A 19,598-nucleotide genomic window follows, 5' to 3' on the forward strand; every position below is an offset into this window, starting at 1 on the left:
ATGTGTATTCCACCAACCCGCATTGGAGCAGCGTGGTGGAATAAGCTCCAAACCTTCTCCTCAAAAAAGGGAGAGAAGGCCTTAGCCCAGCAGTGGGACATTAACAGGCTGTTACTGTTACTGTACTGTAAAAAAGTGTTTATTAAATTATTTTATGAATAACTTACTATCATTAAATAGGTGTTATTATAATTTAATTTAAAAATAGAACAAATTATTTATATTAAACGTATCTTTTGATTCACAATCCAGTGTGTTCCGATATAAAGTCTCGTATAGTTGGAGACGCAATATCCGCAAACACACTCGGTGAAAGGGATTGACCGCAGCCTCTGCCAAAGGAAACGATGCCAACAGCCATTCCATCTTGTATCGCTGCGCCACCCGAATCACCCTGTAATTGAAAAAGATTTATATAATAGTTGTATTTTTTTTTCAGCCTTTTGCCGTCCACTGATGGATGAAAGCCTCCCCCATAGAACGCCAACCATCCCGATCTTGGGCAGTCCGCATCCATCCCGAACCTGCCACCTTTTTTAAATCGGCCCATCTTGTCACAGGGCGTCCTACACTACGTTTGCCTAAGCGTGGTCTCCACTCTAACACGTGTCGGCTCCATCGGCCATCAATGCGCCTGGAGACATGACCAGCCCACTTCCACTTCAGCGAGCTAATTCTACGCGCGATGTCGGTGACTTTAGCTCTCTGGTGAATGTCCTCATTTCGGATTCTATCTGCCAGAGAAACCCCAAGCATCGCACGTTCCATTGCTCGCTGAGCGACCTTAAATTTGTAGACCAATCCTACGGTAAGTGTCCACGTTTCGGCACCGTAAGTCATTACAAGTAGGACGCACTGATTGAAGACCCTGGTCTTAAGCGACTGTGGGATCGACGATTCAAAAATATGACGTAACCTCCCGAATGCCGCCCAGTCCAAACGTATTCTTCTTTTAGCCTCCTTCTCAAAGTTGTGCCGGCCAAGTTGTATAGTTTGGCCCAGGTAGATATATTCCTTCACAACTTCAAGTGGAGAGCCATTTACGACCACTAGTCTCGGGGATACATGACGGTTTGCCATAATTTTGGTCTTTTCAATGTTCATCCCGAGACCTACTTGTCTTGAAGAATCGCTCAGGCTGTTTAGCATCTCTTCCATAGTTATGTATATGTATTATATACTTCTTAGACGCATTTTGCTAGTCTTATCGTTAAATATATTTCATTGTTCAGTATTTAACTTTTATTGGTATAGTGACCAGTCTAAGACAGAAAATCGCAAGGGTTTTGTACATCGATTATTTTTTTTTAAAATAAGACTAACCATTCGCAGCAATTGGGTATAGCCCTTACTCTATGGCTTGATTTATCTTTAATCACATTTGATTATGGATAGCACCATTAATTATGCCCGGTTTACATTATTCCAGTCCAGCGATCTAGTCCAGTACTGGACTGGACTGAATCCAATCCAGTTCATTCCAGTGCCGGTTTACATTTTTCCAGTAAGCAATCCAGTACTGGACTAGATCGCTGGACTGGAATAATGTAAACCGGGCATTATGCACACGATTTGCGTAAGTGGTTGAAATGTATTTCACAAGTAGCTAAAGGTCTCTATTGGTGGTTTATTAGCATCAAACTCTTCCACAATATTTTATAATAATAAAATAAAACGATTCTTAAGACATTTAGAATAATAAATTAATTAATAATTACATATTACAATATAATAAAATAATTCATAATTACATATTACAAAAAAAGGTCATATTTCTTAAAATACACACAACAATGGTACAATATTTAAATTTAACCAACTGAAACCAAATTGTCAAACATACCTGACAAGTTCCTTCACCGCCTAAAAAGAAATTTCCTCCACACCACATATTCCTGGTCAGTACTGTCGGATACACGAGGAAGCATTGTATAAAGTTTACAACGGGCAGCTGAACGTGCATCAATCTATTTGGAATAGAAGACGCACCTTGCTAAAAAAACCATATAAATATGGTATATCATAAATGATAACATAAAAAAAAATCGGTTAAAAAAAATATTTCATACATATCCTATTAAAATTTTAATTCATCAAAGGAAGTTTTTCAAGAAGAAATTTTAAAATCGTTAATTAACAATATAAAATTAATAAAGTATAACCATAAATAAAAAAGTATTTACTTGGTAGCGCTTTGAGCAAGCGCGTTTAGGTACTCTCACTCATATAGAATCTAATATTTATTATTGATGTGTTCCGTCTTGAAGGTTGATTGTGCTAATGTAACTACAGACACAAGGAAATTTATTCCTTAATTGCGAATGTTAGTGGCGAATTGTTAACATTTCTTACAACACCAATCTCTATGAGTGATTGTAACCATTTATTATTAGATAGTCCGCCTTCTTATTATATATATAAAATATATAGTAAGTGAAAATCACCATATATTGAAGGTAACGCAATGAGGCAGCGTCTACCGTTTAATTTCAGCTAGTTAGTTACATAAATATATAATCAACTTATCAACAGCCAATCGTTGTCCACTGCTGAACATAGGCCTCTCCCAAGGTGCGCCAAAGCTCCCTGTCCTCCGCCTTCCGCATCCAGTTGGTGCCCGCCACCTTCTTAAGGTCGTCGGTCCACCTGGCTGGAGGGCGCCCTACGCTGCGCTTGCCGATTCGCGGTCTCCACTCTAGGACTCGTCTGCTCCAACGGCCATCGGTCCTACGACATACGTGACCAGCCCACTGCCACTTCAGCCTGCTAATTTTGCAAGCTATGTCGGTGACTCCGGTTCTTTTCCGGATAATCTCATTTCTGATCTTATCCTTCAAAGATACTCCGAGCATAGCTCGCTCCATAGCACGCTGAGCGACTTTGAATTTGTGGACTAGTCCCGCAGTTAGTGTCCACGTTTCGGCACCGTATGTCATGGCAGGTAAGACGCATTGGTTGAAGACTTTCGTCTTCAAACATTGCGGTATAGACGACTTGAGGACTTGACGAAGGTTGCCAAATGCTGCCCATCCCAAGCGAATTCTTCGATCGGCTTCCTTCTCGAAGTTGTTCCTACCGATTTGTATAATCTGTCCTAGGTAGGTATATTCACTAACAACTTCGAGAGGTTTGCCCTCGACGTATATCGGTCCCGGCACGACATGCCTATTGAACATGACCTTAGTCTTGTCCAAGTTCATGCCGAGACCGACACACCGGGAAGACTCGCCTAGGCTACGCAGCATTTCGGTGAGTTGTTCCAGCGACTCTGCTATGATGACGATATCGTCGGCAAATCGAAGGTGTGAGATGTACTCGCCGTTTACATTGACTCCATACCTAGTCCAATCCAGCGTTTTGAAAACGTCTTCCAACGCGTTGGTGAACAGTTTCGGGGATATTACATCCCCCTGTCTCACCCCTCTGCGCAATTGGATCGCCTTCGTCTTACAGTCCTGGATGTGGACAGTCATTGTAGCGGCGTTGTACAGACATCTCAGTACCTCGATATATCTCCAATCGATATGACATCTCTGCAATGAGTCGAGCACTGCCCAGGTTTCGATGGAGTCGAAGGCTTTCTCGTAGTCCACAAATGCCATACACAGCGGCTGATTGTACTCTTCGGTCTTCTGCACAATCTGCCGAACAGTATGGATGTGGTCCACGGTGCTGTAGCCTGATCGAAAGCCGGCTTGCTCTGGGGGCTGGAACTCGTCAAGTCGTCTGGCGAGACGGTTCGTGACGACTCTTGAGAACAGCTTATACACGTGACTCAGGAGGGAGATTGGTCTGTAGTTTTTCAAGAGGGTTTTATCACCTTTCTTGAAAAACAGTACCACCTCACTCCCGCTCCACGTTTCCGGGGTCTTGCCATGTTGGATGACGGAATTAAAGAGGCTTGCTAGCTCTTTCAGGACCGGAGTCCCGCCTGCCTTAAGCAACTCTGTTGTGATTCCGTCATCTCCCGGAGATTTGTTGTTTTTAAGCTGTTCTAGAGCCGCCCTAATCTCTCCTTGGTCAACGACCGGGAGCTCCTCGGAGTAATGGCGCATAAGAGGGGCGCGCTGGTCATCAATACTGATTCCCATGGGTTTATCCGATCTTGAAGAGAACAACTGCCCATAAAACCTCTCTACTTCTCCGATAATCTCAGGCCTAGAGGTAACGACCCCACCATTTTCAGTTTTAAGTTTTGTCAGACGCGGCCTCCCAAACTTGCGAGCGAACACTTTCGATCCCCGATTTTGCTCAATCGCAGCCTTGATGGCACGGGTATTGGAGCGTCGGAGATCGCGTCGCGTCAGCGTTTTTATTGTTCGGTTTAAGGCCTTATCTGACAAAAACGATGGTAGTTCTCGTCGTTTTCTCATGAGCTCGAGTGTCTCAGCAGAGAGTTTTGGTGCGTTGTCTCTTCTCTGTGGCGGAAAACACTTGCGGGATGTGTTTTGCAGTATTTTGACCAGCGTGTCGGTTCTCTCATCAATGCTGCTTATGGTTTCCAACGCGGTGAATTGATTTTGAAAATATACATGTTTAAAGCAAAACTTGAAATTTCATTGAGCATATTATTCACAGAGGCATGTTAATTGTTCTTTAATGTTCCTAAGTGTTTTATTACAACTATTACAAAACCAAAATTGCCGAAATACCCTAAACAGAGTAATTGGAATTACGGGTTAGGGTTTATGGTCGAAGGTTTATGGTCGACACTATAAAATAACAGTTAATTTTTGCATTTTAAGAATAAGTCTATTCATTTCTTTAATCGAATTGAAATGTTACTTAGAATATACACGTTAATCACGTAAAAGTCGCAGGTTCGATCTTGATCTCTTGTGCTATTGTCACCTTCTAACAAAAGTTTAACGCTTAATTGGAGGTATGTTAATAATACCATTAAAACGAGAATTGTTTACATTTTTTTTACAAAATAAAAATAAAACACGAACATATCGATAGGAAACATAGAATGGAAATAGGTTAACAAAAAAACCAGAAACACTGGGTTTCCAATAATTTAAAATTTGTACTATTTTCCTCAAAACAAAAATTATGAAGTTAAATTTATTATTTTTATTATTGAAAACTAAACTAAAAAACTATACCTGATAAGTAAGAAACATATAAATAAGTTTTTTTTTCTTTTTAAGTAAAAATTATCAATGAATTTAATGAATATGCCTTAATTGGACGGATTTGAACAGACGGAATTTTTAAGCCAGCTGTATCCGCGGCTCCTCCAGCTACATAAACACATACAGCAGCTTTGTAGCGCTTTTCTGCTGACTTGCTTTACAAATATAATTATTTCAGAAATGTTATCATTACTGAAATATATATTGCTTATGGATAAAATATCTTTCTTACTAAGAATTTCAAAACGTTTTCCGTTCAGTAGTTTCAAAGTATGTCGATTACAAACAAACAAATCTTACTGTATAATATTATTGTATAATATAGTATTTTGAATTGATTTACCTTCATTCTTCCCCATCCACTGACTAAAATTTCACCTCTTAAGTTTCGATTTTTAGGCGGTAATTCTATTGCTTTAATAGTATCCGTGAATTTGATTGGCTCGACAGTCTTCATGTAAGCTACATCTTTGTCGAACGCAGGATTATCATATTCCGGGTGTGGTGTAACTTCAGCTATTGGGATAATTGTACCATTTTTACGATACGAGCTACCAGCTCTCAGGACTACGGTTGAAGGATCGACGCTGCGAATAAAATAAAGATATAAATAATTTGTATACGTAAATAAAATCTATGTTACATGTTTAATAAATAAGACATTCATTTCATTTTTATGAATAGCAACGAAATTGTATGTAATATAATCGTATATTGTGACAATAGTAAATTACTAGAAGTAACTGATTTCCATGAAGTCAGTCAGAGATTTATATGTTATTTCGAAATATAAGCAGCAGGAATACATAACACAAAATATTCAAGGTCAATTTCAAAAATCTTAATTAAATATAGAAGCACTTACTTATTTAGTGTCATAAGCCGGTACGCAAAAAACAAACTGACCGGAGAATTCAGATTTATTTAAAACATCTAATTTCTTATGTGAGAAAATAAGAAAAAGTATTTTTTGTATTAAAATATAAATTGTATAAAATGGATAATGAAATGTTTGTACATTGTAATGCTTGGAAGTATATTTTATTTGAGCGCAAAGTCAAACTAATTAATTGGTTACCAGTTTTTTATGGCTTTCATACCGCGAATGAATAAGATATTAATATACTCATATTTTGCTGTTAACAGTTTAGCTGTTTCGAATAAAGAAACATTATTCACTTACATATATATGAATATATAAATATAAGTAAATATAAAATCAGAAAAATATAATTGGTGGTTTGCTGTGTAGCATTACTTGCTTATTGATTTTCAAAAATGTAACACCGGTTCCGAAAACCCATACTTCATACTTTTTATACAGTGATTTTATATTCTGAACATGATATTTATTTGAAATAAACAGAAGATGATCCTTTCTGTTATTAAAAATACGTTTTTAACCCCACTTTTAATTTTATCAAACTTGACACTGAGCGAACCTTCGCATTATATAAAAAGTTAGTAAGTTTTTTTTTGTTCAAACCAATTGTACTTTATGTTATTTTTTACGATACATACTTTTGAGCACAATGACCAGCCGTCAATATGTAATTTTCGCTAACAATGAACCCTCCGCAAAAATATGAATTGTTGACTATAAATGAGACTTGGTAGGGATGTTCCAGTATGTTAGCCTCCTCCCCTCCGACGATCCTGTCATCCACATCCACTTCCTCGTACATTTCATTTTCCGTGGGTATTGGAACTCTCTCTGACAATATGATTTCTGAAATAAATATATGAAAATAAAACAACTTTGTTTTTATACATCAAATCTTTTTTTCTCTTCTAATAAATAAAAATTAATGTTTTTATGTTTGTCTTCTATGCGTTCCTGATCTATTCAAATGATTATGATGAAATTTTAGTGACGTGTTCTGCGTACGTCAGCGAAGACACTGGTCCAAAAAAAAAAAGAAATCAAGTTAAATACTTGAGACTAATTTCGCGGTCTATTACTTAAGGTCTTCCTATTTTCCTTCTTCCTAAAAAATAATCGAAGATATGTGCTAATAAATCATTAAAAAATTCTTGGAGACCTCTCCTATTATAAACGCAATAAAACATACTATATTTATAGCAAATTTATAACAAATACATTGCACATACATTTTATAATCCATGTAATTACGTATAATAAAACTATACATGAACTTTTGTAAATATCACACTTCGTATTATGTATACAATAACACATGTAAAGACAAACCGTTACTAAACGTAAATATCAAAATTTACAGATGAACAAAAATAAAAAAACAAATCACTGGTTTCGTAATAAAAACTAACAAATGTTCTTTGAGCAATCATTTGTGGTCATGTGATTGTAATTTATTTATTTGCGTCATTGTTTTAAAGACTAGCGTATATTGTTATAGTTCCCGTATTTTAAATCTATCCTGGGTTCAAATTATGAGTTCACAAAAATTACATAGCTAAGGAAACTCCAGTGAACGCCCAGGGTTAGGCAGTGAAACACTCCATTGGTAAAACATATAATACTCTAAACTATGTTCGGTCATTTCGGATTCCGTCCTATTGGACTATGGATAATAGAATAGAAAGGGAATCAGTGTTAGCGCACAAACTTTTGCACTTTAATTTTGCTTGTACAAAATATAAAGCTGAATTTCTATTAAGAGGACATTATTTCTTTATTATTTTAGAGACTGTTTCTATTTAATTGTAAGAAATTTTAAAGACAAATTATTTGAAAATATAGTCTGTCTCTTTCTATTGCAATTGTATCCACATCAACAAAAAAGATAAGTGTAATTCTTCTAATATACTCTTACTGATAAGGGATACATACTCTTTGTTTTACAGATTAATTTATAGCAATAGAAATCAAACAAGTATTACGTTATAGCACTTCTCACTATAAATTTTAATTCCACTCCTAATTCGTATTCCACTCGCGACCAAATGTACGTTTTCGCTAACATTAGTCATTACTGCGATTCAAAAGTTAAATTGTACCTGCTACAGATTACATTTATTTCTTTTCCACATTAAAATTACTGATTAAGAACAGATTCGAATAGATCAAGAAACATTATCAGGACTGTGCAATCATTGTGTTTATAATCAATCGCATGCTCAGCTGTCTAGGAAAATATCGTAAGGAAAGCTGAATTGAAATTCTGTCCCGAACGGCATTGGAACAGCTTGGTCGAATAAGCTCAAACATTCTCAACAAATGGAAGTGAGACCTGAGCCCAGTAGACTTTTTCAGATTGTTACATTAATCTGTCAAGTTTTTACAATAAAAAGCAAACCAATCTTTTTCATCTCTATAGCAGTATATCTCATAAGATTGTTAATATCAATCATTTTTATATGTTATTATGTACCCGTACCGGGTTCACACGGATAGAATAAAGGTACATGCTTATATTGAAGGACGAACACACATTGAAAAATTCTAGTTTTTTTTTGGTCAGTTTCTTCATGAGCGTACGCAAAAAACTCAGCAAGGTCTTATCACGATCAAATGAATGTTTTAATAAAACATAGAAGACAAACACGAAAAAAAAAATCATTGTTGCTTATTATTATCCTATATCCTATATTGTATCCTTGTCGATTTACTCAATGGTTCGCAAACATGTGACAGCCTCAGGTATCGTTAAATCCATGTGAAGATTTATTTAACCTTTACATTTTTATGCTTATTAAATAATAAAAGGTGCTGCGTATACTTTTATTATAAAACAACGTAATAATTCATCAAATCAGACTTACGAAAAATTAATTGTAATTCATGCTGATAAAATAAGTTGTGCTTATTTTTTTAAAATATACAGTCTTTTTGTCCAGCCGAAATGGACCAGTAACTCAATTCAATTATTAACATTTTCGCCTTACATTACTTCCTTGTTAGTATAATGACTAATCTATAAGACAAAGTCCCTGACTCAAATCTCAGAATAAACCGGTGAAAAGTTATTAAGTTTCTCTGTTAAGAAATTCTCAGTAACTTGGAGATAGGCACTTTAAGTGTTTCGTACCTCGGAAGCCAGAGTTCATATCAATAATTACAGTAATTATAATGTTTGTAAAATTTATCATTAAAATATGTATATAATAAATTATAATTTAATTATACTGCTCATTGTATAATCAATTATGTATGATTACAATGGAATATCCATTGTACATAATTATTGTCAAATATTTTTATTTTATAAATTATAACTAATTATTGTATTATTTCATTTGAAAAAATATTAAATTATTATTAATCAACAATAATTAGAATTGTTTCAGAAAGATTAAATTCAAGAAAAAAATATCAAAGAAAAATATCAATTCTGTATAATTTTATTATTTATCACAACTATGATAATTATAACCATTATTATTGTAATAGCTGTAAGGTCAAATCATTACACTGTATCGCATGTCAATACAATGCAACATGCATCTAGAAAATCAAACTTCATAACATTGATTTGTATAATCAATATAACCTTATGATAAATAACAAACGTAAAACAATAAAAACAAATGTTTTAAACATAATTTTACATATACACTTAACTTAACTCCATACACTTAACTCCATATTCTATATTCTTAAACTCGAAATACTAAACAAACGAGAAAATATGCAACATTATAATAACATAACAAAGAATTATTTGTATTGCTGATATATATACAGATAACAAACCCACACCAAGATTCTAACATAAGTCTACGTGAATATGTTTCAAAACTAAAAGAAGATATAAAATATGTCACAAGCCTACATAATGTTGGAAATGAAGAAAACAATACTATTAGTCTGAGGAAACACGTATCGAAACGAAAAGAATGTTAGATATATGGTAAAGCTCACCTGACACTGCATAGCCAGCTGCGACAACCAATAACAAAATGTACCACATAGTAGCTACTTGAATGTAACTAGCCTAATTGAGTTAACAATGAGCACTCACACGAAAGTCGAATGCTATATACTCTCACCGTTCAACTAATTTAAATAACTATGCATTACCCACATCACGTATGATATCGGCTTTAGTTTATAGGTCGCGAAATTAGATGATTGCTCGTCTTTTTTTTTCATATCATACGATATTACAACGGGCCCAATTAATTACGAGTACAGTAAAGTATATGAGAAGTAATGATTTGAGTTTTTACAATTGATCTCATTTAAATGTTTTTATTTTAATTTCAAATAAAATATTGTGAACCTTAAATATTGTAATCTATTAAAAATTAGTTTCATGATAGGTTTTATGGCCTTAAATATGGAAGGAGGTCAAGCGCAGGACCAACGGCTTCAGATGCTTTACGAGGAGCGGGAGTTTAAGCGGTTTCAATTACCCGATTCTGGGCTGCTATTGAAAAATTCTCGACAGAGACCAAATAGAGACATCTAAACAAGCTTTTAGATTATTTTTTTATTTTTTTAATAGAATAGGAAGGCGGACGAGCATATGGGCCACCAGATGGTAAGTGATCACCAACGCTCTTAGACATTGGCATTGTAAGAAATGTCAACCATCGCTTACATATCCAATGCGCCACCAACCTTGGGAACTAAGATTTTATGTCCCTTGTGCCTGTAATTACACTGGCTCACTCACCCTTCAAACCGGAACACAACAATATCAAGTATTGCTGTTTTGCGGTAGAATATCTGATGAGTGGGTGGTACCTACCCAGACGAGCTTGCACAAAGCCCTACCACCAGAAAAATATTTTACTCAAGCTAAATATTATATGACTTTCCTTAAAAAGAAGTAAAAAGGTCATTTATCATATTAGGTCTTCAATCTTTCCAGTTAAACTTGAACAAAAAACAAATCCAACCTTCTAACGAATCCGAAGTCATCAAATGTTTAAATTTTGACTGAAATGCTACGAGATATAATATTATAACATAACTCGTCCTTACAAAAATATCAAGTTAATTGTAATTGTGCAAATATGGACGAAACTTTCACCATATATTTTGATATTTGCTGACAGCAGTCGAAAACAAAAACCAAATAAAAGAATATTCAGCAAGATTAGTCTTGAACTATTTATTCGTTATAGAAAAACTAGCTGTTCCGTGTGGCTTTACCTAATGTTATGTTAAAAAGATTTTGGTATATATGAAGTTAGAAAAATGCGGATAAGGTTTTGAAATACCTAGATTTACGTTATACAACAGGACATTTTAAAATATTTCGACACTTTCTTTAGGGTGCGTTGTGCACAAAACCAATTAAAGGAGATCACCCTAAAAGAATTATTTTTAATTGATTTTCGGAAAAGTACTCTTTTTTCTCGTCTGGTATGTGGATACTCACATAACTCGAGCTGTATCCTATGTTTTAAAGATTTCACCTACGATATTTACACTATAGCTTTAATAAAGGGTGTAAATGAGGTAAATAAAAAATTTAAAAAAATTTTTCACTACTGACTTCAAGTTTATATGTAATATATATATATATATTACCTAATATACTTACATATGAAATTGGCGTTTTGTAAGGAAGGAATATAAAGTAGGTTTTTTTTGTAAAATATATTTAATTAATCAAAGTATGCACCGTTGTTATCTATGCACTTTTGCCATCTCATTAGTTGAACCCCATACATCTCATTAATTGATCCCTTTATTAAAAAAACCATGGGGGCGAGAATCATTAAACTCTTTCAAGGCGGTTTGGACTGCTGCATCGGAGTTGAATTCTTTTCCTTGTAAGAAGTTATCCAAATTCCGGAAAAAATGGTAATCTTTTGGAGGACGGTACGGGGAGTACGTTGGATGTCACAGACATTCCAATTGTAGCTCATCTAACAAGTTAGTGGTTGTTTGTTGTGCAGTGTGTGGTCTTGCGTTGTCGTGAAGCAGCAGTGGCCTAGAGCGGTTCAGCAATCTCGGTTATTTAGCAGTTAGTTCTTCCTACATGGTTTGCAGTTGCTGACAATAGATATCTGCCGTTGCCGTAAACGTTTGGCCAGATTTTAGAAAGCTGTAGTGAATGCCACAGGCGCTAGTCCACCAAACACTCACAAATAACTTTTTCTGAGTCAATTTTCGTTTAGGGCAGGATTTGGCTGGGTCTCAGGGTTCAGCCATTGCGACGAGCGCTTCCGATTATCGTACAGTATCCATTTTTCATCACAAGTAATGATTCGATTTAAAATCCCTTCATTATTGTGTCGGTTGAGCAAAGCAACATAGCAGTCGACGCGTGTTTGCAAGTTCGATTCACTCAATTCATGAGGTACTCATCGTTCAAGTTTTTTTACTTTCCCGATTTGCTTCAAGTGGATTAATACAGTTTTATCACTTACCCCGAAGCCTGCAGCTATCTCTGAAGTGTTTTGTGATGGATCCGCTTTCACAATAGCCTTTAATTCTTCATTTTCCACTTTGGTCTCCGGCCATCTACGGGGTTGGTTCTGAAGGTCGTTGAAAACGTTGAAACCAAAAACGTACCGTGCTTTCTTTTGCGACACCAGCGCCGTACACATCATTAATCCTTCGAGCTGTTTCTACAGCACTGGTGCTATGGTAGAACTAATACTCGTAAATATACCGATATTTCATGTTTTCCATTCTGCGGTAATAAGCGACGCCAAAGAAAAAAATAATGAGGAATAAACAAATGAATGACTGTTTTCAAATCTCAAATGTAGCAGCTAAATGAATTTATAAATTTGAATTTGGAATTCTTAACCAAAAAGAAGATATTTCAGATCAAAGTGTATATAAGGACCTAATATATGTGTTAATATCAATAACCAAATAAAAGTTACCTCCAAGTTCCATCTCTGTTGAAGACTAAATTTGTCTCCATAGACAAGACGTATTTTAGTTATATTAGATTGCCTTTGTGATAACACAACCGCAACCTTTGTCATAAATTACTGAAAAAGAGAGAGATAGTAGAGAGATATACACTTTTTATACTTCCGTAACAGCGTGTAAATGTCCCACTGCTGGGCCAGAGGCCTCCTCTCCCTTTTTTAAGAAGGTTTTTTTTATACTTAATATAAAGTAATTGTCATCTGCGTTCACAATTGCTGATTAGATCCAAGCTTTTTTTTTAATTTAAAATAAGTGACCAAGAGGCTTAGTAACTATAGTAAGTAGTAGCAATTTATACAAAGAAATATTAACCTTTAATTACATTACCTATCCAACCCCAACCGGGGAACTAGGAGGTTATGATCGTTGTTCCTGTAGTTACACTGTCTTCAAACTAGAACAGAACAATACCACGAGTAAGTTGACGTTAGAAAATGACGTTAAAAAAGCCGAGATGGCCCTGTGGTAAGAACGCGTGAATCTTAACCGATGATCGTGGGTTCAAACCCGGCGAAGCACCACTGAATTTTCATGTGCTTAATTTGTGATTATAATTCATCTCGTGCTTTACGGTGAAGGAAAACATCGTGAGGAAACCGGCATGTGTCTAATTTCACTGAAATTCTGCCACATGTGAATTCTACCAACCCGCATTGGATCAGCGTGGCGGAATAAGCTCCAAACCTTCTCCTCAAAAAGAGGAGAGGAGGCCTTTAGCCCAGCAGTGGGACATTCACAGGTTGTTACGGTACGGTACGGGTTAGAAAATGTGATGCAAGCAAGCAAGTGGTGTTTACCCAGAAGTGCTTGAACAAAAATCTACTACTAGGCTTGTATAAGAAGTTATTATATTTAAATATGAAGACACATCGACAAAAATAACCTAACCAAGGCTGACATCACCCATATCAGTCAGATATGAATTAATATATTCTTTTTTTCTATTGTCTCCTCTTGGCCCAGCCGGTGAAGGCAAGGCCCTTGCTCCTACCACAGGCTGACGCCTGGATGGGGAAACGAGTTTCAGAAGGCAGTGACCGAAGTCTGTCCACCCAGCATCGACACCGAAACTGGGCGAACCCGCCTCTCCCTCCTCCTTCTACACTTCCTCCTGTCTCCGGCAGCCCGAAAGGACCCCGAAGATCAATTCTTCCTCTCTCCGGCAGCCCAAAAGGACCCCGGAGTCTTCCTACTTGCCACGAAGCCGCTCGCTGGTCCACTCTGCTGAACAGAAAAGTACCAGGAGCGGCCCGTAACACTTCCGCCGCGTCAGTCTCAGCCGCGGTCGACAAGCAATCCGGAAAAAACATCGGATTGCTTGTCGACCCCGTTGCCCAGGTTGCACCACGTGGAGGTGACTGACATGCACCCCAAATGATTAATACCTAGCTTAACTACGAGTATGTCTTCATACCTAATAGGTCTGTTGAACAAGATACTAATTATGATTGATATCCATTTTCTCAATAATTATTATTTTTGATTGCTGAATAGTAAAAGAATTTTAGTAACAGATATTAATAATTTAATATTGAAACAATTTTGGACAAATTGGCCATTTGATTCTAACGCTTTTAGGACATTGATATTTTTAATACCTCCCGCCTTAAAAATCATACTTATGATTATACCTACATACCTTCTCCTCAAAAAGGAAGAGGAGGCCTTAACCCAACAGTGGGACATTCACAGGCTGTTACTGTTACTGTTTTATACGAACTTGTAGTTTTTCTTATTAGCTACAAATCCTTAAAAGCTATGTATTCTCTTGTTGTCTAATGAATTATTTTCTACACTATAAATTTGTTGCTTATTTTCCACTATCCCAAGATGAAAATAGTTCAATTTAATCTTTTTACTGCAGCTATAAGGTTTTTTCTTGTTAATGGACTAAGTAATATAAAAATAATATTTCAAGACCACTTTTTTTTTATAGAATAGGAAGGCGGACGAGCATATACCTGATAGTAAGTGGTCACCAAACGCCCTTAGACATTGGCATCGCTTACATAGCCAATGCGCCACCAACCTTGGGAACTAAGATTTTATGTCCCTTGTGCCTGTAATTACACTAGCTCACTCACCCTTCAAACCGGAACACAACAATATCAAGTATTGTTGTTTTGCGGTAGAATATCTGATGAGTGGGTGGTACCTACCCAGACGAGCTTGCACAAAGCCCTACCACCAGTAAGTACTTTTCAGAGCTTATTTAATTTTATGAAATTTACTATGTCATTATTGAGTGTTTTACTTAGTGGTAGGGGCCAGAAGCGTTTTTAGCAGGGTTCTATGGTATTATTTTGACGTTTTATTATTTTAATGGTCAAGTTAGATGTTTAATTTAATCAAAAAATATAAAAAGCTTTATTTATATATCCTATATATACAAATCTCAGTATGAATGAATGAAAGTATTAAAAAGCCAAGATGGCCCAGTGGTGAGAACGCGTAAATCTTAACTGATGATCAAACCCAGGCAAGCACCACTTAATTTTCATGTGCTTAATTTGTGTTTATAATTCATCTCATGCTTGACGGTGAACATCGTGAGGATCTTGAAGGAAAACATCGTGAGGAAACCTGCATGTGTCTAATTTCACTGAAATTCTGCCACATGTGTATTCCACCAACCCGCATTGGAGCAGCATGGTGGAATAAGCTCTAAACCTTCTTCTCAAAAAAGGAGAGGAGGCCATAGCCCAGCAGTAGGACATTCACAGGCTGTTACTTTACAGTATGAAGTGAAGTGAATTTAATTCTATAAATAAAATTTGTTTTGTAATATTTTATTATTTATATTTTAGATATTTTTGTCATAATTAATTAAGAATTCATTCATTTTGTACGACTTATTTCATCGGTCTGACCTCTCTCTTGGGATCTTATTTACGACAACGTGCCCTCCGGTCTCAGACATTCATCTTCGTCTAGATATAAGTGACATATGTCTAATTTAATCACACTACAATTATGTTAATTGAGTTAGTCATATTAAAAATATATAAATACGAGTCGTACAAATATTTTTATGTATAATATCTTTTTAAGTTTAATATAATATGTCTTAATTTAATATTGGGAACTTTAAGTTTTATTAATATTATTCTTATTTTCCAAAATAAATAAATAAAATTTGTTCGATTTCTTCTGGTGTATTACAACTACCTAGACAAAGCTTGGGAAGATATTTATATGCATTATATTATATGTATAAGGATTATAAAACAACGATTAATAAATTTGGTTATTGGGTTTATCTGTTGAAAATTTCTCATTAGCAGCCCGGAGTCTGGAAGTTGGAAGTATGTACATTTCCGTGCCCCGGATAGTACGTAAAACCGTTAGTCCTGCGCCTGATATTTTCGGTCGTGTCCCATAGTATCATGATCATGATTTGCGCACACACTTGTGCACTATAGTATATCCGGCGTTACTGACTAGTCCCCCTTGAGATTGACCACCGTTTCCCAAATCAGTCAAGAGGACATACCAATTAACATTTTTTTACCTCCGTCCATTATTATAATATAACAAAATAAAGACGTTTTCTACTGCCAAAGTGCCGCCAACCACGAAATATATGAAAGATCTTCCTTGTGCATTGTGTTATTACAATGGCTGACTCACCTTAAAACATTACACAGAAATACAGTATTTTTAATTAGTGGTAGAATATATTATGAACGAGTGGTATCCATCTATAGACTTAAACAAAATTTCAATAAAAAACATTTGTTTTTTCAGCTTATCGCCGTCCACCGCTGGACGGAAGCCTCATAGAACGGCAACCATCCCGATCTTGAGCAGCCCGCATCCATCCCGTACCTGCCACCTTTCACAAATAGTCGGTCCATCTTGCCGCAGGGCGTCCTACACTTCGTTTGCCTAAGCGTCATCTCCACTCTAGCACGTGTGGACTCCATCGGCACAAAAAACAAGATCAAATCAAACATCTTTATAATAAAGGTATGTTATGACAAAACATTTTTATTGGTTGTTCATATGAGATAAACAATTTTCTATTTTGACATTAATTTTATAATCAAATAAAAGTATCAAAACAATGATAAAATGTTTTTATTAATCGTATGGATGTGGCCTTAGAAACATTTTAACTAAAATTGAAGATAATAGCTACACTTACTATTCCTGATAATTTTGTAACAGATAAAACTACAACACTGTTTCATTAACCGTCTCAGCGTGAAACCATTAATTTTTATGTTTGAAATGCGGGCAAGTTCATTTGAAAATATAACAGGAAAATTTAATAAAGTAAAGATAATAATCATTGTCAATAATCATATAAAATGTTTGAAAGATAAACGTTGCTTACATATTATAGCTTAAAACCAATAGGGATACGAAAGCCGGTTTCTGAGGATTAAATCATTGGAGACAAATGCTTAAAGGGTATGTAAATAAAGCAAAATTACTAATCTTTTATTTGATTTCGTGTTGGTAAATCCATTCTAAATTAATTCAAAATTAAATAAAAATAGAAATAAAACATTTTAGTTCAGCGGTTTTATTTTTCATGGCATTCTTCTTCTAGATTCGAGATTCTAACTTCTGGTAAGAAATAAATGATGATGATGTCCAGGACGACATATAAAGGAATATACTTAGGAGGACCGACGGACTTCACACACTATTTTGCCTAGCAATAATTGCTTATATAATTAACAATATTTATTAATAATAATAATAAAATCATTTATTTCGACCAAACAGGGATCATAAATACAATACCATAAATAATAAAAATACAAAAACAACAATAATAATACTTAACAGATTTTTACATTCCATATATAAAAATCTGATTTTGAAATTAATTCGTTAAGAATACGTTTTTACATTACCTCAGTAATAGGCTGTGAATGTCCCACTGCTGAGTTAAGGCCTCCTCTCCCTTTTTTGAGGAGAAGGTTTTTTGAAGCTAATCTCACCACACTGCTACAATGCGGGTTGGTGGATACACATGTGGCAGAATTTCAGTGAAATTAGATACATGCAGGTTTCCTTACAATGTTTTCCTTCACCATCAAGCACGAGATGAATTATAATCACATATATACATTACATGAATAACAACATTACATGAATAATATATATTAAAATACAATTACAATTATATCATTATAATGAAATCAAATTGATCCAAAATCATGAAAGTAATATCTTGATTCAATTCTAAAATCAGTCATTTAAATTGACGAATGATATTTGAGTTAATTACATCTCCTGTGTATTCTATTTCGTTATCTGATGATATTTTGATGGCAGCAATTATCATAATAGGAGTACATATATGTGGCCAATTTGTTGTAAAAGCCTTTTCTATTATTTAAATCCATTTCAATCATATTAAACACTTTTCGTTGTCATGTATTATTAATTTATTACTTATTACTCAGATATTCCTGGGAAGCTAAGCATAGAAAATAATATTAATTTTTTGGCTGAGAAGATGAGAAATTTTGAAAAATATCGTGATAAATATTATAATATAATAGTTACTAAGATATTAAAAAGTATTAAATATTTTTTATATTGTCCATGCTAACGTTATATTTAAGATTCTTTGTACGCGTAATAATATTGTCACCGTAATAATTTTTGTTTAGAGATGGTATTACTCAATTTGAGTATCTAATCTCTTCAGACAACTCTCGACGACTATAATATTTAGGCGAATATTATATTATTTCTAGATAATAGGGCTTTGTGCAAGCCCGTCGGGGTCGGTACCTCCCTCTCATCAGATATTCTACCGCTAAACAGCAGTGCGTAGTATTGTTGCGTTCCGATTTGAAGGACGAGTGAGCCAGTTTAACTACAGGCACAAGAGATAACGTCTTCGTTCCCAAGATTGGTGGCGCATTGGTGATTAAAGGAATATTAAATTTCATACATCGCTAAGGTCAATGGGCGGTTGGTGACCACTTAACATCAGGTGGTCCATTTGCCCGTCCGCCTACCTATAACATAAAAAATACATTTCAAAATAAGAACATTATATTAAACTTTATGAACCGTATTATATGAAGTATTTGCTAAGCAGAATTATGAAAGAATTTTCAAGGGTCAATACATTTCATATTATTTAACTTCTACTCAAATATTTATGATAACATTTTCAATATGTGTAACTTGAACAGGAAGTTGTTTCAGTTAACTTAAAGATAATATTATATATACATTCTTCGACACCCATTGACTGATCATCGTAAAAGTTGAAATATATAGGTTTTATATATCAAGTCGAGATGGCCCAGTGGTTAAAACGCAAGAATCTTCACTGTTGATCGTTGGTTCAAACCCCGGTAAGCATCACTTAATTTTCATGTGTGTTAATTTGTGTTTATAATTCAACTCATGCTCGACGGTGAAGGAAAACATCGTGAGGAAACCTGTATGTGTCTAATTTCACCGATATTCTGCCACATGTGTATTCCACAAACCCGCATTGAAGCAGCGTGGTGGAATAAGCTCCAAACCTCCTCAAAAAGGAGAGGAGGCCTTAGCCCAGCAGTGGGATATTCACAGGCTGTTACTGTTACTTTATTGTAGCTCGCTCCTAAATCATCAGCACACCCACTTGTAAGAATTAAGAATGGTCAAGT

At 35.2% G+C, this 19,598-nt stretch overlaps 1 protein-coding gene and 1 long non-coding RNA gene across 3 annotated transcripts in view; one reads left to right on the forward strand and one right to left on the reverse strand.

The window, feature by feature from the left end:
* LOC126768170 (uncharacterized) overlaps positions 1–19,598 on the forward strand; it is a 259,312-nt gene that overhangs the window by 195,279 nt on the left and 44,435 nt on the right. The gene's annotated exons all lie outside the window — the stretch shown is intronic.
* On the reverse strand, positions 231–10,191 carry LOC126768157 (trypsin-3-like). 2 transcript variants are annotated; one of them, XM_050486100.1, is made up of 5 exons: positions 9,985–10,191; positions 6,660–6,867; positions 5,482–5,725; positions 1,844–1,993; positions 231–394 (listed from the first exon to the last, which is right to left on the reverse strand). In XM_050486100.1, exons 1-5 carry the CDS (start codon positions 10,031–10,033, stop codon positions 242–244), a joined length of 804 nt encoding a protein of 267 aa, XP_050342057.1. In that variant the 5' UTR covers positions 10,034–10,191; the 3' UTR covers positions 231–241. The 2 variants fall into 2 exon arrangements, with proteins under 2 accessions (XP_050342057.1, XP_050342058.1); XM_050486101.1 differs by lacking the exon at positions 9,985–10,191 and adding an exon at positions 7,251–7,280.

Source organism: Nymphalis io, chromosome 4, assembly GCF_905147045.1.
Source record: "Nymphalis io chromosome 4, ilAglIoxx1.1, whole genome shotgun sequence".
Lineage (NCBI taxonomy): Eukaryota > Metazoa > Arthropoda > Insecta > Lepidoptera > Nymphalidae > Nymphalis > Nymphalis io.